This window comes from Microcaecilia unicolor, chromosome 3 (genome assembly GCF_901765095.1).
Source record: "Microcaecilia unicolor chromosome 3, aMicUni1.1, whole genome shotgun sequence".
Classification (NCBI taxonomy): Eukaryota; Metazoa; Chordata; class Amphibia; order Gymnophiona; family Siphonopidae; genus Microcaecilia; species Microcaecilia unicolor.
The window spans coordinates 114,652,214-114,673,800 of NC_044033.1; the positions used below are offsets into that span (position 1 = coordinate 114,652,214).

At 41.8% G+C, this 21,587-nt stretch overlaps 1 protein-coding gene across 1 annotated transcript; it reads left to right on the top strand.

The window, feature by feature from the left end:
* The first annotated feature begins 202 nt into the window (after positions 1–202).
* BMP2 (bone morphogenetic protein 2) lies at positions 203–9,236 on the top strand. The gene is made up of 3 exons (XM_030194989.1): positions 203–748; positions 2,039–2,388; positions 7,498–9,236. The coding sequence occupies exons 2-3, from the start codon at positions 2,046–2,048 to the stop codon at positions 8,337–8,339; spliced, it is 1,185 nt and encodes a 394-aa protein (XP_030050849.1). The 5' UTR covers positions 203–748; positions 2,039–2,045; the 3' UTR covers positions 8,340–9,236.
* The last annotated feature ends 12,351 nt before the right edge of the window (positions 9,237–21,587 follow it).

A 21,587-nucleotide genomic window follows, 5' to 3' on the forward strand; every position in this document is an offset into this window, starting at 1 on the left:
GGGAGTTGTCCCGTGCGAAAGACAGGCGGTCAGGGTGGGGGAAAGGGCGACAGCCGCACAGCTCCGACCCTGCCCGGCCCGGACCGCGAGCGCAACCCGCCTCTGATTGGCAGAGAACTCTCAAGCCTCCGGGGCTGTGACGTCACAGAGCATAGAAACAAAAAGCAAAGGAGGGAAGCAGTAACCCAGCTCAATCAATTTACAGCGAGAGGCGGACGGGCATCCCCGGTGTCTACCTGTGTCTCCAGAAACAGAGAAAACACGTGTTTCTGCTTGTGACAAGCGAGACAGCCTGCAAAACTAAAGGACTAGGGGGCAGAGAAAGCTCCCCCTTCAGCAACCAACGGAAGAGAAGAGACCAGCTTCATGCACTGGATTTTATCGGGATCAAAGACAGCGACCATTAGCAGCATGCACTTAACTCTCCAGCTGTATAACTCCAATCTGGTGCAGCTAAGTAAGGCATCTTAAACAGAAGGGAGACGAGGAAGGCAACTTGTTGATCCCTACTTGTCCAGACCTATTTTTAAAGTCTGAAGGGAGGGTTTAAAAAAAATTGCTGTGGCTGCCTACTGACTTTACCAGCTGCTTTTGAAGTATGTTTAGGAAGAGGCGGAACGTACTTTGGAGATTTGCTCCTTTCTGCATAACAGCTGTGGAGGGGAACAGGTTGGAATAACACCAAGTGATGTGGAAAAAACACACTGAAAGTAGAAAACCCTCATCCAGGCATAAACGCGGCACACAGGTATTGCTTTGCAATAGCAGCTAGTAGGGCGATTCTTGGTACATCGGGAGATACTGTACCGTTTCTAGAAACTATGGGGCTGAGGATGCAGACCTCTGAAAGAAAGTACAAATATTTTTCGTACTAGAGATCCAGTGGCTACAAAGGATGGCTTCACTTCTAAGGTTTACCGCTACGTCTGTTTAAGTGTTGATATTAAAGGGATTTATTTTTATTTTATTTATGTTACTTTTTGGTTCATACAGACACCCCCCCCCCCCAAACACACACACGTTTTGGGTGAAGGCCTACGTACCAAGGATTTTGTCCAGATCCACAATAGTAAGAGCCAGGGCCGCTAGTAACCATTAATCCTACGAAGTCGCAGGAGGGTTGCTTTGAATAAAGTTTACTTTTAATGCGCATTTCCCATGAAGAACCCGATTATCCAAGTAATGCTTCGTAGTCTATCGGAATTTTCCTTCTGGTAGCTAGATTTTTTTTTTTTTTTTTTGCTTTGGTCTGTCTTTTGATTTGTATTAACGGCCAATAGCAACCTCTATGTATGCTCAATGTTTTTAACACCTGTAAGCGGAGTGTCTGTCTGTAACCTTATGATCTAATCCTGTGGCAGACACAACACTACCTTCCTGTAAGGTAAACAACTTCTGCTACCCACGTGCGGCACCCCATCTTCTCGCTTGCTCAGCTTTCATCCTCTAGTTAGTTTATGATGGCTGTTAACACCTTGCCCTTGATTTAAAAAAAGTCTGTACCGTCCTTATGACTCCCTGGCTCTTCGCATATTTTCTATGCTAGTTCGGCTCACTACAGTCAAGCTTTTCCCCATCTCGTGTGCATTCCACCCCCTCCCCCCAATATCTCCTGTGTACACGGATGCGTTTTCATTTTGTTACCTCAAAATTAGTTGATGGGGAATCTTGCACTACATCATACACCTAAAACCGACTGATTGCTCTGAACTTCATAGGGGAGCCAACTTTTCACAATTATTGGGGGGGGGGGGGGGCGCTAAGCCCAATGGAAATGACCTCTCCCTGGATATAGTCAAGGAATTTGTTCGATACTGGGGATGCTCATGCACTTACAGAGCTGACCCCTGTGCTATATTTGTACCAGCGAGCTCTGCTCCTTTTTTTGTTAAGATCCTTTACTATTTATGTTGGGGTGCTATCTATGTGGGTGGGGGCAGGGATATCATTGCCTAGATATGATTGTGCTCGTCCAAAGACCTTTTCACCCCTCGACCCCACGTTCTGAAGTCCGAGTAATGTGTGCTGCTCTCTGCAGGTTGACCATGGTTGCCGGGATCCGCTCGCTGCTGCTGCTCCTGTTCTACCAGGTTCTGCTGGGCGGATCGGCCGGGCTCATCACGGAGGTGGGTCGCCGAAAGTTCGCCGAATCGGGCCGGGCCACACCTCAGCAGTCCAAAGACATCCTGAGCGAGTTCGAGCTCCGCCTACTGCACATGTTCGGGCTGAAGCGACGGCCGAATCCCAGCAAGCACGCTGTCATCCCGCAGTACATGCGGGACCTGTACCACCTGCACTCGGCCGGCAGCCCGCACGAGCTGCCCCTGGACTACCAGCAGGAGAAGGCGGCCAGCCGGGCCAACACAGTGCGCAGCTTCCACCATGAAGGTAGGGGGCGCTCCCGTGCCAGAATCTTTGAGCAAGCTCTTGCACCGCCAGCGCTATAAAGCGCTACCCTCCCTTGCTGGCCTCATTAGTTTTAGGTGGCTTGGCAATGTATTTTCTGCAGCTTACCAAGCAGGGGAAACTGTATGTCGCAGATTTGTCAATAAGGTATTCCAAAACAATAAGCTAATTCGATAAATTCGAAGGGATGACGTCACTCTAAACCCGCCATTAAGGAATGCACTTGTACCGAAAAGCTTTTCTCCTCCCCTAAACCCACATGTTCTTTTATTTTTCTTTTCAAATTGGATCCACATTTTTCACAGATAGCCTTAATTTCTAATGCCATAGACCAGAAATATCGCCTAATCTTACAGTTAATTTGGGTCCCTCTTTAGCATTCTAATCCTCCTGAGATATCAATCGAACAATTCAAACTGGATTGTTTCCAGAGTGACTTTATAGCGTTAAAGCTGAATGAATGAGTCCTATTGTAAAGCTTCAGAGGAAGAAAGATAACAGGGATTGCTAGGGCTGCCCGTTGGGTGTAAAGTGCACCTGAAAGGTCAGGGGAAGTACGTACTTGGGGTTTCATCGCAACACGATGATGCCGATGGAAACGGTGTGGCTGTACAATACACATTTCCCCACACTTGTCCTGGGTGAACTCCAACCAATCAGGTTTTCGGGATATCCACAATAAATAGTCGTGGTTAGATTTGCATGCACTGCCTCCACTGCAGGCAAATCAAACTCATGAATATTCGTTGCAGATATCCTGAAAACCTCTCTGGCTGGAGTTCCCCCAGGACAGGTTGATCTAGATCAAAAGCTTGCCAGTTTTGATTTTGTATTTATTTATTTAACTTTATACATTTTTCCATCCCTGTATTAAAATGCATTCTTGGATATTATTAAAGCCTGATTACAGAGCAAATTGAAAATGTGGGTGCAGTGTGTTTTGTACCAACAATGCAGAATTCTTTCCTGACAATTGGAAATTGTCTTGAAGTTTATTTAGATAATTTTCTAAACGTTTTCTTCAGAAAGAAACAGCCGTCAGCACGTCTTTTTCCATACATCAATAATAGTCCTTTTTAACAACTGGCCTTCCATCAGTGCCATAGTGCTGTCTTTAACTGGATTCCACAGATTCCCTGTTATTAAGACTGTTTGTTAAGTGTTAAATTTAGTGGCTTATAGTCTGTGCTTTCTCTGCAATTTATTTTGAGTGTAATTCTAAATCCTTTAAATAACTTATGATAACACTTCAGTGCTGGTATGTTGTAGCTTCACTGCAAAATTATTCATGAACACACATATTATTACATATATTTTAACATGGAGCTATGATGAAAACATTTTTGTTAGATTTCAATAAAATTATACAAAGGAAGCAGCTTGAGACCGATGATTAAATTGTTTTATATCGAGGATAGAGATTAATGATCAAATTTAACCTTCCACTGTGGTTTGTGCTTCTGTATATATATGAAAGTAAACTCTGGGTAAGGAATAGGAGGAGACAAGTGCATGATTCATTCAGGCTGGCAGAGCTTTGACTCTAAAGACTTTCTAGGTTAAATCGGAGACATGTTTAATAGTTTAAAACCAAGAGCACAGTTCTGGCATTCAGGATTTTCAAGATGAATTAAAATAAGATTGGCAATTTAAAAACAAAAAAATCGAACAAAACTGTGATTTAATTTATTTTCATCAGAAAATCCCAAATATTGTAGTATGCTTTGTGATTTTTGTTGAAGCACATAAAATATTTCATTGCCATGGGGGGGGGGGGGGGGGGGGGGAGAGGAGAAAAATTTTAATCTGTGGTACTGAACTATTTCTTAATTCTCTTATTATGAAGGGAATCTGGCCTTTTGTAATTCCTTTATCTGAAAAATCCTGGAGTTTAATATTTAGGGCCTCTTTTACAAGAAAGGGCAATTTCACTCTGTGGTTGTTTTGATATAAACTGGTAAAATCTTAACCAGAGAGGGCATTTTTTTTTTGCACCTTCCTGCTTGTCAAGGAAGGTGAAGATAATTGTTTCTTGGGACCTCTCCACACTTTTCTCCAACAAAGAAATTAGTTTATCACTTCTTAGGATGAATACACAGACATAATTGAGTTAAAATGCAGGAACGGGAACAACTTTGTTTAATTGTAACTAATCTACAGCATTCAACTTTCCTAGTTCCACCCCTGGGTATTTCCAGGGAAGAGCCGGAGTCAGAATGATACACTCAGGGCCAGATGCACTAAACTTAACGAGCCAGCAACCTGGTTTTTAAACTGGTTCTAGCCAGTTTAGCACAAAAGTAGTAAACCGGGACATGCACAAAAGGGTTCTCCGAGCCATTTTCCTGTCACGGTAGCAGCTAACGAAAACGGAATGCAAATGACCTAATTACTATTATAATGTGAATGCGATGTGACACACTATCGTTTCCGACCCCATGCACCATGGAAAACCAAACGGGAGGTCTGCACCTCTCGTTGGGGCTGCTGTGAACAGGACCCATGCAGAGGAGGATGATCATTGCAAAAATCGGAAGAAAAAAATGTCCAAGTGACGTCCTTTCAAGTGCTAACACTTGGACATCCTTCACTCAAAAAAAAAGGACGCCCCAGACTAACACCTGGATGTTTTTTTTCTTCAGATTTTATGATGGGCGTCCTTTTTGGATGTGTTTTTCTTACGTGCCCGAAATGCCCACCGCTGGAGAGAATCGGGGATCGGGACGTGTGAGGACGCCCAAATCAAAACTATTTGGACGTCCCTTTCCATTATGCCCCTCCAGGTCTCTATCAGCCAATCACAGTGCGTTTAGCCATCACTGGTGTCAGCTAAATGTGCTGTGATTGGCTGAGAGAGACCTGGAGGGGCATAATCGAAAGGGACATCCAAATAGTTTTGATTTGGACGTCCTCGCACGTCCCGATCCCCAATTCTCCCCAGCGGTGGTCATTTTGGGCACCTAAGAAAAACACGTCCAAAAAGGACACCCATCACAAAATCTGAAGAAAAAAATGTCCAAGTGCTCATCGGGGATGTCCTTTTTTTTTTGAGAGTGACATGTATGAAGCCGCCTTTGGCATGCGCAGAGCAGCCAGCATAACAATTGGCTGCTCTGCGCATGCTCGGCTGGCTGACTAGCTTCCCCTCCTTAGGAAGGAAATCGCGTGCAAATGAGCTAACAGCGAGCAGCTCATGTGCATGCGATTTCCTTCATGCATGCCCATTTTTTACCGATACGCTAAGGGATCAGTAAGGGAAGGGCTCTTTCCATTGAGTTACTGCATCTGGCTGTCAGTCATAGTTTCTGAATGAAAGAGTAGGGTGGATTTTCTGCAATGTCACAAATGTTGAATCTGTGCTGTTTAACTAGGTCATCATTTGTTTCTTGAAATTCATGATTAAGTAGCATAGGGATGTCTAGAAATTGGATTCAGGGTTTGGTATTAACCCTAGATTCTATATAGCACGCCTAGGGTTCCGCACTGAAATCCAAGCATATTCTGTATCAACGTGCGTAACTTAATTGGTCTAACAAACCAATCAGTGTTATTAACAGCACTTAACAAGCAATAATGAGCACCAATTGGCATTAATTAGAATTTATGCACACAACTCCCCTAGTGTATCTGTAACGCACTATACCTAAATTTTAATACACGCAGGTGATTATGGGTGGGGAAATGGGCATTTCGTGGGTGTTTCAAAATTTACATGCATTGTTATAGAATATGGCCCTCTGCACCTAAATCTATGCACCAGGATTTACGCCATGTTTTCATTGGTCTAAATGGAGGCGCGTAGTTTTAGGCACCAGGATATCAACTAAGTGGTGCCTACATCTAGGCACCACTTTAGAATACACTTATGTGGAAATGTTTTCTAGGCACCGTATATAGAATCTGGTCCTAAAGTCATATTTTTAAAAAGTGAAGTGCATGTATTTCCTCAGATCCTCAATCAGTTCTAATCTTGTTAAACAATTGGAACAATTCTGAAACTCTTATTCCATTAATATGATTGCCATGATATTCCTATGCACCTTATCTGTATCTGTATTCTGAAATTCTTATTCCATTGATGTGATTGTCGTTGTAACATACTGTAAGCCACATTGAGCCTGCAAACAGGTGGGAAAATGTGGGATACAAATGCAGCAAATAAATAAATAAATAAATAAACAAACTATGGCTAACTATAGTGTTGAGTTCTGGGTATCTTTTTTATGCAAAATCTCTTTTTTATATAAGTTATTGGAAACTTGTGGAATGCATACGGCACTGAGATTTTCTAAATACAGACAAATGAACTATGTGTCTCTGAATCTTATAAGCTTTAAGTTGCTGGTAAGCCTGTCCTTTCACTTCAGTGACTGTGTGAGCTGTGTACTGCCATGCAAAGAATAAAGGATCTAGTCCCAAGCCTGGCTTCTGCCCTTCAATCTGTTACCCCAAAGGAGGCTGGGAAAGGAAGGAAGGAAAATCAGTGTAAACCAGTGGATTCTAAACCTGGTCCTGGAGACACCCCAGCCAGTCTTTCAGGATCCACAATGAATATTCACGAGAGAGATTTTCATGCAGTGGAGGCAGTGCATGCAGATCTCTCTCTCAAGAATATTCATTGTGGACATCCTGAAAAGCTGACAGGCTGGGGTGCCTCTAGGACCAGGTTTGGGAACCACTGGTATATACAACCTCTGGTGGGAGGGAATGCCATCCATTGTACAGCATTGACATCTACTTGCCATACATGGGCGCCATGTAAACTTGTTTTAATAGAAACATCTGCTCTGTGGCTCTGATGGAGTGCTATCACTGGGGTGTGAAGAAGGGATAAACCTGATAGCATTATAATCTTAATTGAAGCTAATGGCATTTTAATCCTAGTAGAAGCTGATTCCAATTGAGCTAGAAGCCTAAAGAAACAGAAGGAAACTACTAAGCAAAACATGTGCATACATGTAGATATATTGATAAATATGGATGATAGATATAAACTTATCAGTTTCTAGCAGGAAAGCTACTCACTTTTTCATTGCATGTTTCAATTATTGATTAAAGCTTTTTTTTCCTTCCCCACTTTCATCAACTTAGAAGCCTTAGAAGAACTACCAGAACCAAGAGGGACAACAGTACAACGTTTCTTCTTTAATTTAACTTCTATTCCTGATAAGGAGTTTGTCACCTCGGCAGAACTTCGGATTTTTCGAGAACATGTTCAGGAGCCAGCTGACAAAAACAGCCTCAATCGTCATCGCATTAATATTTATGAAATCATCAAAGCAGCAGCCACATCTAGGGACCCAGCCACAAGACTCTTGGACACCAGGTTGGTGCATCATAATACAAGCGGATGGGAAAGCTTTGATGTCACACCAGCTGTGGTGAGGTGGATTGCTCTTGGCCAGCCCAACCATGGGTTTGTTGTTGAGGTGGCTCACTTGGACGGTGATAACAGTGTCTCCAAGAGACACGTAAGGATTAGTAGGACCTTGCATCATGATGAAGGCAGCTGGTCTCAGATAAGACCATTATTAGTCACTTTTGGCTATGATGGCAAGGGACATCCTCTCCATAAAAGAGAGAAGCGTCAAGCAAGGCATAGGCAGCGGAAAAGGCTCAAATCCAGCTGCAGGAGACATCCTCTATATGTGGACTTCAGTGATGTGGGTTGGAATGATTGGATAGTTGCCCCTCCTGGGTATCATGCCTTTTACTGTCATGGGGAGTGTCCATTTCCACTGGCAGATCATTTAAATTCAACAAACCACGCCATCGTGCAGACTTTGGTCAATTCCGTGAACTCCAACATTCCTAAAGCCTGCTGTGTCCCAACAGAGCTCAGCGCTATCTCCATGCTCTACCTTGACGAAAACGAGAAAGTCGTATTAAAGAACTATCAAGATATGGTTGTGGAAGGTTGTGGGTGCCGTTAGCACAACAGAATTTAATAGTTTTTTTTTTGTTTTTAAAGCAGACACTTTAGTATTTCCCAATGAAGACTTTTTATTTATGTAATTAAAAAATGACTATTTTGAAAATATTTATGTCTACAAAAATGTTGGGAAGCAAATATTTTAATCAGAGAATTATTCCTCAAAAGATGTTTAAATGTATTTTAGTTGTACATTTTATATGGGTTTTACCCCAGCACATGAAGTATAATGGTAAATTCGCTATTTTGTATTTATTTACTATTATAACCACTTTTTAGAAAATAGCTAAATTGTATTTATGTGTAATCAAAAGAAAAAAGTATGCAGTTTGTATATAATTTTCCAGAATTGTAATTGTTTCAGTTATGCATATTTAAATTGAAGTCTGTAAGTGAAAGGTTACTCTTGCAAACTACATAACAAATTTGTTGACTGCTGATAAGGCTACACAAGATTATTTTTTATGTTCAACTAGCTGTAAGTTCTTGGTCTTCCTTTCTGTGGTGTTTCCAGATTATTTTCCTGTACAGCTAGCTATAAACTGTACAGGATGCAGCTGAATGCATTTTTCTCTTCTTTGCCCCATCCATCTTTTCACTTTAGTTCACTTATTTCTGTCCTCTCTTCTTCATGTCTTCCCATCTTCCCTTCATCCCCATGTCAGCTCCCTTCCCAGACTGGCCCAGGAGTCTTTCACTGTGTTGATGTGTACCTTATGCCCTAAGGTGTGCATTGTCCATGACGATGTGCGTCATGTGTCCTGTTATTTTGTGCAGTGAGGCGTGCCTTGTACTCTGCCATTGTGCATACTGGTGTAGTTTCAGCATACTGGTGCACGCTTTGGGGTGAATTCTATATATGTCACCCAAAAAAATCAGCGCTGAAAAGTGTTATTTTATAAACTGCGCTTAAAGAGGGTCTTTTACTAAGGCTTCCTCACATTTTTGGTGTGCGCTAAAATTGTGGGCATGCTAAATGTTAGAGATGCCAATGCATTCCTAAGGGGAGTCTCTAACGTTTAGCGTGCCCACAATTTTAGCGCATGCTAAAAAAGTGAGCGCACCTTAGTAAAAGATGCTCAAAGTTAGGTGCAGTTTATAGAATAGCGCAGGGGCATAGACAGATTTTGGTGGGAGGGGGGTCCAGAGCCCGAGGTGAGGGGCACATTTTAGCCCCACCCCAGTGCCGCCGACCTCCCTGCCATTTTTAACCCCTCCCCCTGCCATTTTTGACCTCCTCGCTGCTACCACCACCACTTTTGACCCCCCCAGCACCAACCCTTTCGACCCCCTCTTCCTGCCGCCGCCAACCCTCCCCCGCCACCGCCATCATTGGGTACCTTTGCTGGTGGGGGTTATTTGCTGGTGAGGGTCCCCAACCCCCACCAGCCGAAGTCCTCTTCTCCAGCATGGCTGCGTTGCTGATCTGCAAAGGCAGGCTTCTGTTTCTGTGAGTCTGACGTCCTGCACGTAAGTTGGCGGCGGGAGGGGGGGTCAAAGGGGTTGGCGGCAGGGGGGGGCCAGGGCTAAATCTACGGGGGCCCATGCCCCCATGGCCCCACGTAGCTACACCCCTGGAATAGCGCTTATGCCCAGGAATTGCAGTTAAATTTAGGTGCGCCCATTGGTGCAAATGTATGCACCTAAATTAGGCATGTATCCTCCTTCAGTCTATAACAACATGTGCAAATGTTAGGAAGGTCCCGATTCTGCCCATGACCCTCCCATTTCCGTGCCCCCTTTTTAAACTCACTCATAAAATTTAGGTGTGGAGGCTGTACCGAAATTTACACACGTATATTTCAATTAAATCTAATTAGTGCCAGTAATTTATTTAAGCCAATTATTGGCACTAATTAGCTTGTTATTTAGTTAAATTGTGCATGCAAATTGGGTGTACACCCAGATTTGCGCATGCAATTTTTAGCGACTGTGATAGAAGTAGAGGGTTTGTGTTCTGGCCTTGAGTTATGCACTGAGGGGGTAATTTTGTAACAGTGAGCCTGTATATAGTCACCATCAGGGCACCTATTCAAAAGTGATGTCTATCCTATAGAGGAAAGTAAGTACCTTCTTTATAGAATACCTAGCATAACAGGTAAACTACATGCCTGTAATATAAGCACGGGTACTTATGCCAGCCAGAGAGCTGGTGTAAGTGCCTGAGTCTAAATGCTAGATATATTTGCAAACTTACTATATTCTTTAAGTTATTCACATGTGAGTTCTGCCCAGATTCTGCATATGCGTATTCCTGTCAAATACGTACACATATGTACAGAACAGCGCTTTAATGGAATTTTGGCATTTAGATGCGTGTGGGCACACATAACACCACCGTTCCCTTTAAGCTGAGCAGGAGTCCTCCAACTGCATTACTGCCAGTAGAGGGTGGTGTTTCAATATTGTGATTCAACGGCTAGAGACAGGCAGGTTCTCTGGAGTCCTGCAGAGCTTTCCTGTCCCTCACTATTGAAAGTGTGATAGTGAAACAGCACCACCCACTGGCAGGATCGTAGGTGGAGGACTCCCACTCAGCATAGAGTTTACATAACACATGTATTTATGCTATTATTCTAATCATTTATGTGCATAATTATCATGTAAATATTGGTGCCCACATTATAGAATTACCACTTTAAATGGCAGCAGTTTGCATTGTGCACGGTAGTGGGCACCTGTGCCAGCTCTATGGGTAGTATAAGTACGTACACGTAAATGCTAGATTCTCCAATACCTGGTTCTGTTTGTGTTCTGCAACAACCCATGTGCCTCGGGCTGCTTAAGTGGAGATGTCCATATACAGAATTGCCTTCCTAATGCTGAAATGACAATTAAGGGGCATGGCAGGGGAGAGGATTGGGCGGGGTTTGATCTGGCAGTTAATGTGGAGGTTGTTACTACAGCTTTACTGCTAACCCAGCAGTACAGAGCAGATAGCCACAGCTCCAGATATTGATGTCATTGTGATACATATCAGTCTGATTTCTGTCATCCTTAGCAGAGAAAGCACATCTTTCCCCCCCCCCCCCCCAAGGAGCTCATCAAACAGATTGCTACTGGACCTTTTGTCAAGTATTTTCTTACCTTTGTCCTACAGGACTATTTTCACCTACAGGTTGTTCTGATCGACTGATTCACCTTTCCCTTTCAGGGATTTATGTTCTGCAGATACTTTCTAAATGTTAATTCTGTTCCAAATAATAAATTTAAACTGTGTTGAGACATTTAATTTTGCTAACGTAGAGTCTGTAAGATGTGTTTGCAGTTTATTTCTAACATTTCTTACATATTCAAAGCAACTTACTGCACAGCAAGTTGCCAAAGTGGTGTGTGATAAGTGAGAAGGCTTTCCTCTAAATATGGGGGTGGGGGGTTCCAACATGTTCCCTCAGCAAATGCATTGTGTATAGTTGATCTAAAATACTGCTATGAAATTTCTTCATGGTAAGAAAAAAAATTTGATATGGTTACCGCAGTACTATAGGAGGAGCATCAGCTCCCAATTTCACAGCGTCTGCGTTTCAAAATCCTACTGACCACCCATCAGGCCTTTTACACAGATTCCCCTTCCTTTCTCAGTGCTCATTTTATCCCATATCGCCCTTCTTGATCACTGCGTTCTCCACAGCATAACCTTTTGGTAGTACCACCCCATTTGCATGTCCTCCTCACCTGCACAAGTCACTCTTGCTTTTGAGTATTTACCGTTGCTCTGTTGCATCACCTCCTTTTTTACTTCCATTTGGAAACTTCCTTTAAAAGCTTTAAGCAAGCCTTGAAATTATATAATTTTGATAAGGTATTCCTTTCAGACTGATGGGTGACCCCATGCTGTTGGTTCTCTGATTTACAACTCATCTCATATACCCAGTGGTGTGCTGGAGCAGGCTCTCACAGGCTCTCGAGAGCCGTTTGTTAAGTTTTTAAGAATTTTGGGAGCCGGTTCTTCATGGCTACTTTAACAAATGGATCCCAAAATGTGGGCTTGGGCCCCTCCTGAATTCTCTTTTACTTTGCTGGCGAGAGAGAGCCCCCTGTTAACAATTTACCAGCACACCCCTGCGATACCCTATCTCCTTTTTTGTATCTTAGTCTGTACAATGGTCTTCTCTAATCAATCTATCTATCTATCTATCTATCTATCTATCTATCTATCTATCTATCTATCTATCTATCTATCTATCTATCTATCTATCTAATACATTTATATCCCACATTTCCCCACCAATCGCAGGCTCAATGTGGCTTACACCTATCTTTAGGTAAGGCTATAATTTATTTTATAATTTATTTATTTACTTCATTTACATCCCACATTATCTCAATAGATCAGGTTCAATATGACTAACAACTTATTGTGATTAACAGTACAAAACGTGATGCAGGATAGTATACTTTAAGTAGTAATAAAGTAAATGAGGATTGAGTGATTACAATGTGTAATATGGAAACGAATGCTAGACACAAAAGGTAACAATTTATAGTCATCCATGTATAATAACAATTAGAATGGAACAGAGAAATTGAATAATTGTATAATTAATTATGATTATCAGTAAGAAATTGCTTAAACAGAGAGGCTTTAAGGTATTTCCAGAATATCAAATAATGAGGTTCCCATCTGATGAACTTCAGGAGGGAATTTCACCATTTAGTAAAGAGGTAAGGGAATCCTGACATGTTATTTGACTTGTAGATCACATTTTTGCAACTGGAATAGCGGAGGGTTAGATAATCTCTTGAACCAGGGAGCACATTACAAAGGGGGAGATCAATTAAAGGTTGCACATAATTGGGTTAAGCTATATAGAGTTTTGAAAACAAGTGTGCATAATTTGAATGTTGTTCTGGCTTTGATTGGGAGCAAGTGTAACTTTTTAAGCAAAGGGGCTGCACTTTTGAATCTTGTAGCCTTGTAGACTAATCTGGTTGCTATATTTTTAGCTGTCTGTAGTTTTTTTTTTCAAGGAAGATATCTTACAGCCAGCATAAATGGCATCACAATAATTGAAGTGTGATAATACCAGGGCTTTTTTTGAGGGGGTACTCGGGGGTACTGAGTACCGGCACCTTTTCCAGTGTCTGCTAAAATTGACCCATGGACCACAAGTTTTAATGAAAGAGCTCAAGCTCAACACACCAATTCTGCCTTGTCATAGATTCTGTGACTGGTCGCAGGGGGCCTGGCTATTGTGGGGTGAGTCCCTCAGTGATTATCCCACCCCTGAAGGCTGGCCTGGCATTTGAGTACCGGCACCTTTTTTGCTAGAAAAATTGCACTGGATAATACTAATGGTTGTACTAAGGGTCTAAACATATAATTAGGGAAGAGATGCCTGATTCTCTTTAGTTTCCACATTGCTTTAAAGGTTTTTGTGATGACTGCTTGGACTTGGATGTAGAATAACATGTAGAAATCAATTATTATACCAAGTATCTTTAGTTGGGACTCCAATGGATAAGATACATTATGAACTGGGAAGTTTTGACAGTTTATGACACGGTGAGGGTTAGATAATAAAAGAAAATTTGTTTTCGTTCTATTCAATTTCAGTTCAAAGGTGGAGGCCAAATTCTCCATCAGGACTAGACCAGATTTAATGATAGATTTGAAAAGTATGAAGATGGTTACGTCATCCACGTAAATAAAATTATAACCATGGGCATTGAGCACCTTTCCTAAGATGGGGGAAAGGGGGGGGGGGAATCCCTGTAAGATTCTGCAGTCTAGAGGCCATTGGGGGAGATATAATTAGGAGATTTGACTTGATACGATCTAGATTTTAAAAAATCCTTGGAACCCATTTAGGACAGACCCTCCTATACCTAAGTTGTCCATTACTGTAAGTAGCAAATTATAGTCTACCACAACAAATGCACTTGACATATCAAATTACATAAAGATGATTTGCTGCCTAGGCTGATGTCTTTCCTGAAGTTAGCAATCAATGAGATTAGGACTGTTTCTTTGCTGAAATTGGGTCTGAAGCCAGATTGTGTATGGTGAAGAAGGGAAAAGAAGAACAGATAATCCACAAGTTGGTGGACAATTATGCTCTCAATCACCTTTACTAGTAAAGGGATAGGTGCCAGTGACCTGTAATTTGTTACATAATTTATTTTTGCCAGGGGATTTTTAGGGATGGGGGTTAACATTATGGACCTTTTTTCTACAGGGAAATGACCTAAGGATAAGAGAGATATGTGATCTTAGGAATTCTATAAACAGGTCAGGTACAGCTTTTAATAGAAAACTAGGGCAGGGATCCAGTACACAGTTAGAATAATATTTCAATAGAAAAGTTTTCACCATGGAGATTGAAGGGGGAGAGAATGATGACCAATATCTATCAGGTTTGATACCAGTGAGGTTATTTGTCAGTTCAGTCATGAATACTATAGGGTCTCCTTTAAACATTATAACGTTTTCTCTAATTGTTATGATTTTCTGCTCAAAATATGTAGCTAACTGAGTAGCAGATGGAGCAGATTCATTGGAGGTAGTAATAGCTTGGGTTTCTAAGAGGATGTTGACTATATTGAAAATACATTTGGTATTGAAAGGATCAGTTGATATTAGATTTCTATAGTAGTTTATTTTAGTTTTTTAAAATTGTATATTTATAGAGTCTTAGAGCTGATTTTCAATGTAATTTATTTTCTTCAGTTTTGGATTTTTGCCATTTTCTTTCAAGCTGTCCACATTTTTGTTTGATGCGTAGGATGTCTTATTGACCCAGATGATTGGCTCTTTTTTAAATTTAGATTTAATTTTTACTGGTGCCACAGAGTCTAGTATTGATTTACTTAATACATCCCAATCTTTTATGAATGTTAATGAATTAGACATGGACATGAGTTCAGTATCTTGTATGTTCGACCAGAATTCATCAATTTAAGTCCTTCCTCTAGACTTAAAAATAGGAGGGTGGATTTGGGGGTGAGTATCTTTCAGGGCTCCTTTTACTAAGCTTTGGTAAGCCCAATGTGGGTTTATTGCTCGCTATATAGGAAGTATTGAAGGGCTACTGCAGCAGCCTGGTGGTACTCCCCACCCCTAGCATGCCGTCATTTCCATTGCTGAAAAAAATTTATTTTTGTAGTGCTGAAGTGTACCTGGCAGTAATCGGAAAGTGCCCAGTTACCGCCAGGTTAACATGGGAGCCCTTACCGCCATCTTAATGGGTGGCGGTAAGGGCTCCCCCCCCCCCCAAAATGGCCGTGTGACATGATCTGACCATAGGGTTAGTTCTCATGGATAAGGCTAATGAGTTGGTAAATCTGTAAGCAAAAAGATCAAGAAGATGACCTTTAGAATGAGAGACAAGGGTATGTGGATGTACGGAATTCCAGGAGGATAAGAAATTTAAAAAGTCCTTTGTGTTGGGGTTTGCTAGGTTGTTTAAGTGCAGGTTAATACTTCTTAATAGAAGGGTGGCTGAAACAGATATTTGAAATAAAATCAAAGAGGTCCTCTTCTGCCAGATCCCAATTTTCAGTTGGCCATAAAATAGGCAAATACAAAGTTGTTTGTATTTGCCTATTTTATGGCCAACTGAAAATTGTTCTGATAAAGTAGTGAAAGTAACATTGCAAGCAAGTATTTCAAGGTTTAAGGTGTTACTAGAGAGTAACTATGTTGAAGAAGGATTTGTATATTATTGATAAACCACCACCTCTCTTTTTGGGTCTACAGAGATTGAGAATCTTATAACCTGGTGGACTTATGTTTTTAATGATAGAATTGTTATTTGAATGTAACCAAGTTTTGGTAATCATGAGTAGGCCAAATTATTCATCCTTAATCCATCCTCTTATGAGCTTGGATTTATTCACAATGGATCAAAAATTTGCATAACCTATAGATATTGTAATGAATGAGTGGGCTTGTTGCGGACTACAACATTGCATTTTAATTAGATGACATTTAGGATGTGGATCTTTAAGTCTGTGTTGAGAGGATTGATGTGCATGAGTGGGATAAGCAAAGCATGTATGAAGGCAGTCATTGCTAACAGATTGATGATTTACATTTCTTGTCTTTAAAGCATTACATTTTAACTTTTGCTTGTAAGGTATAATTAATGGTATGTTATAATTGTATACAGTTTGGTAGCCAATGAGCCAAGGAATTAGAAGCAGTATAGACAAACAGGTAGATTAGACATTAGAAACATTATGTAAGATTAACAATACCTGAGGCTTAAGATAAGGTTGACATTAAGTATATAGTCCTTGCCCGAGACCATGCCTGATGACATGCACAAAGAGGCACACAAAGAGGTGTGCCCCTTTGGCACATCCCTTTGGCATGATGCCTGAGGCACAACGCCCCAGCGGCAGTCTCGCTATTGAAGCAACTGCCGGTGATGTTATCCAATCACCCCCAGCCCAGTTCAAATGTAAACAGATGCCAGCAGTAATGGCAGCAGGATCGCTGGAGCTCAGGGAGGGCTTACCGCGGGAATAAAGTCTGAGTGACTGACAATATTCCAGGGTTCTCCTCACAAATCAATGTCTGGTTTGAAAGGCCGCTTTCTCCCTCCTCTGCCTGCATGCTGGAACCTGCTCTCCTGATGTACAAAGGAGCTGGCAGACAAAGGAGTTGGAAATAATAAATCTAATTTATTTGTTTAATTTTATAATGTGTTGCCATGATGTAACTTAGTGTTTTTCCTTTTCCTCTTATTCATTTTGTAAACTGCTTAGATAATTGTATTGATAGGTGGTATGTGAAGTACAGGTAACCAATGACCAATAAGAGGGTAGTTGAATAAGTGGGCACCATGTGATAGGAACCTTACAAGCAACAGAATCATTGAAAGACAGAACCTAGGCACCTAAATTTTGTTATAGAATACTAGCATAAACCAGTATTGGCATATCTAATATTTAGGTGCCTACAGTTACACCAGCAATAGAGCTGATGTAAGTGCAGGCTTTTAACACCACCCTTGCAAATACATGGTACGCAAGTTAAGCGAGTACTGGCAGAATAGCATTCAGGTGTCCTCCTAACACTTATGCAGCACACACATGCCTAAGTGCTAGCATTCTAAACGTATGTGCACAGGGCCAGATTCAGTACATGGTATCCAAAGTTAAGAACCGTTAAGATCCACACTAACTTTTCCTTTTTTTTTTTTAGATTTAACCCCATTATCCTTATGCATGCCCCCTCTTCAAAGTTTTTTTGTGATATAAAAAAGACAATTATTGTAATCTTGTATTACTGTATTTAAGTGGAAGATGTAATTCTACAAAATATTTTCTTGTCTGTTTTTCTGAAACAAGATTATCTTGTAATGTAAAATTTTGAAATTATAAAAAAAAAAAAAAAAATTGTACAGCGCTGCGTAACCCTAGTAGCGCTTTAGAAATGTTAAGTAGTAGTAAGTAGTAGTAAGCGCCAATTCTATAGAAGTCGCTTAGCCCATAAGCAAACTTTATAGAATAGCGCTTAGCACTAATCCCTGTGTCAAACTTTGGATGTGAGGACTTACGCCTGCTGGAACCTGGTGTAATTCCTCTCACCTGAGGTGGCAGATGTGCATGTAAATTCGAGTATTCTCTAAAATTGTGCCTATTTCCTGGGAATGTCTGCCTACGCCCCCCTTTTGAGATCTGTGCTATGAAATTTAGGCACATACGTTATAGAATAGGGTGTAGAGGAGATGCACATGTTAACTCCTAATTACTGCCAATTAAGTGCCAAAAATTGTGCATAATTGATTAGTTTAAACATGCTTCTGGGATCATGGCCAAATTTGGGTGACCTATATACAATCCAGGGAAAGTGCACATAAATGTACACATCTAAGGCCTTATAAATGTACACATCTAAGGCCTTATTCTATAAGAGCACGCAAAAATTATAGACAATCTTCCTCAGCACACCCCCTTTTCAGTTGTGTGACTTAGAAGCATCACGCAGAACTTTATAGAATGCACATAGAAGGATGTGTGCATAAATTCTAATTAATGCCAATTAGTGCCAATAGTTGCTTGTTAGCAGTCAATTGTCACTGGTTGGCTTGTTAACCAATTAAGGCCAAGATGCACAAAAGTCCTCGTTAGAGCCGTTCCGTACCGAATTCCATAACGAATCGGTACGGAACAGCTATGCACGAAGGATTGGGAATATAAATGAGCTGTTTGTTGCAGCTCACTTGCATTCACTAACCCTTCATTAAACCGTCACAAAATCGGCCCGTAGAGCATGCGCAGAGCAGCCAAGCGTTATGCTGGCTGCTCTGCGCATGCTAAGGAAATAAGAATAATAAAAAAAAAACACGTCCTTTATGGACGTCCTTGCCCCCGCCCGCCCGAGTTCGCCGCTGCTCCCCCCTGCATTAAAGTCATAGCTTTAGGCTGCCGCGGCCCCCCTCCCTTCCTCTATTTCTCCTCAGCTCTGCCTCCCGCCATCCTCCGCCCCCGTACCCTGCCCCCGCCACCCCCCTGAGGTCATCGCCGCCGCTCCCCCCCTCCACCAGGCCCCCTCCATCTTACCGGGCCCTCGCAGTGCCTCTCACCTCAGTATGAAGGCGCTGCACGGGCAAGAACAGCTGATCACCTCTTCGCTGAGTCTTCAGACGTCCCTCCTTTCCTCCTGGGCCCGCCCTCGTCTGACGTAAGTAACCTACGTCAGATGAAGGCAGGCCCAGGAGGAAAGGAGGGACGTCCGAAGACTCGGCGAAGAGGCAATCAGCTGTTCTTCTTGCCCTTAGATGTGAAGCATCTGTTTACGCATTCCAAAAATACTAGGACTAGGGGGCATGCACTGAAGCTACGATGTAGTAAATTTAAAACGAATCAGAGAAAATGTTTCTTCGCTCAACGTGTAATTAAACTCTGGAATTCGTTGCCAGAGAATGTGATAAAGGTGGTTAGCTTAGCGAAGTTTTAAAAAGGTTTGGACCATTATTAAATGGACTTGGGGAAAATCCACTATTTCTGGGATAAACAGTATAAAATGTTTTGTAATTTTTTGGAATCTTGCCAGGTATTTGTGATCTGGATTGGCCACTGTTGGAAACAGGATGCTGGGCTTGATGGGCCTTTGGTCTTTCCCAGTATGACAATACTTATGTAGGCTTAAATTTCTACACAGTATGTAGAATATGCCAAGCACCTCTCCATGCAACCAAATTTAGTTGCGGCTATTTATGCCATGTTTTACTTGGTGTAAATTCTGATGCCTAAATTAGGCGCAGAGTGGGTGTATTCTATGCCCCATCCATGGCCACACCCCCTTTACAACTATGCGACTTAGAATTTACGCATACCACGTTACAGAATACGCTTAGCAAGATGTGCGTGTACATCTTAATGCCAATTAATGCTGATAATTACTTGTTAACATCCAATTGACAGCACTGATTAACTAGATTTCTGTTGCAAATTAAGGTGCTGTATATAGAATCTGGCAGTAACTGTATGGCACACTTTAGTAAACAGCCCCTAAAATGACACCGAAACATGGCTTGTGCTGGATAAGCCATAATTAACACAATTCCACTTCTACTGTAAGTGTTCCATGTTATAAGATTTAGGGTCAGGCTCAGCTGCTCCTGGCATACAACCACATTCTGTTTGCCATGCCACCTCAGGAGGAGAAACAGCAATGCAGTAAAACTACAGTATAATTTCTGCATTTTCCAATTTTACCCACTGGCTGGTCTAATCTCTCCATGTGCAGGGGAAGTAGTTTCATTTCATTATTCATTTTCCTGTAAAAAAATAAAAATACTACTTTTTGTATGCAAATATATTTTTTTATACACATAAAATTATATATACATGTGTACAACTGATTCTGTGCAGGTCACTCAAACAATTTGTGCCAGCAGAAAAACAAAACAAAACTGAAACAGGTGACCCTAATGAAAATACATACGATACCAGCACAGAAATTGTCCAGAGGAAAAACAGGCCTCACTACTGCAGCCTTTCATTTGGGGACCCCAATCCCTTCTCTAATCCCTGGAGAGAGCAATACTTCTGGGGTGAACCCATAACCTCCCATCATTTTGGTACTCCAACATCATTGTATTAGATGCTGCATAGTTTTAATCTTTTTGCCAATCCCTGATTTAGAATAAACCAGTTTTCACTGTCTTGCCAAGCATAATGATCATGGAAGCCACCTGGCTTATAATAATGTTTCTAACATGTATATGAACAGAAAATATGATCATTTTTGGTTCAATCATTATCATTGGAATACCATAAGACTCCCCCCCCCCCCCCCCCTTACATACCTTATATGCATCTAAAGTGGATCACAATTTTTTTACTTTCTGGAACATCTCACCATCTCCTAAAAATCAGTTTGTTTTATTATAAGAACTCCAGCTGTCCCTCATCCCTCTGTTAGCTATGGGCTCACTTTAATGAGGTCAAAGTGCTTGAGGAGTTTGCAAGCTTTACAATAATGTCATCTGTTCTCCAAGTTCCTTGGCTATACGAGGCCTGACTGGCAACAATGATAACAAGAATCTTGTGCAGTATGTCAGTGATCCACAGCTTTGCAGATGACAGCACACATTTTAGAAGGATACTCATGTAAGTAGGAACTTTTTCCATGCATAGATGATTTTAGAAAGGTTCCATTTGTATGTGGGGATCAACACTGTGTCTAGATGGCAAGGTGTGTGTGTGTGTTGGGGGGGGGGGGGGTAGGGCATGGAGAGAGAATAGATATCAGCATTTACACTTGCTCTGAGGCATGGGTAGGTGCTTACCAGAAAGAAGGGTATAAATACAACAGTTTGCTCTACCACCCCACCCCATCCCCTGCGTCCAGCAAAGAGAACCCTCCCCTAGCATCCGTTCTTTCCCTCACTGCCTGGTATCCCATGCCCCCAAGGACAGAGAACCATTCTCCCAATAACCATCAGGTAGACTCACCACCCCTGATCCCCCCGACCTCAGTTTTTATCAGGGCCCCATGGGCCATGATATCTAGTTGGAGCAGAAGCTAAGCTCCTGCTCCTCTATCCCAGGATCACAATGGTATCTTTGATCCCTAGTGGTAACATCATGGTACTAATTCTAGGGGTTAGGACCTTATTTGATGAATTGACCCTAGTGGTAGTTCTGCAAGATTACCGCCAAGGATAGTGAGTGCCATTTTGAATCTGGGATAGGGAGTAGCAAAAGTGACTGGGCACGTCTCCTGTTCCCACTAGTAAGAACTGGGGAAGAGGGATTAGGGTATGGATTCTTTATGCTGGGAGATGGATTT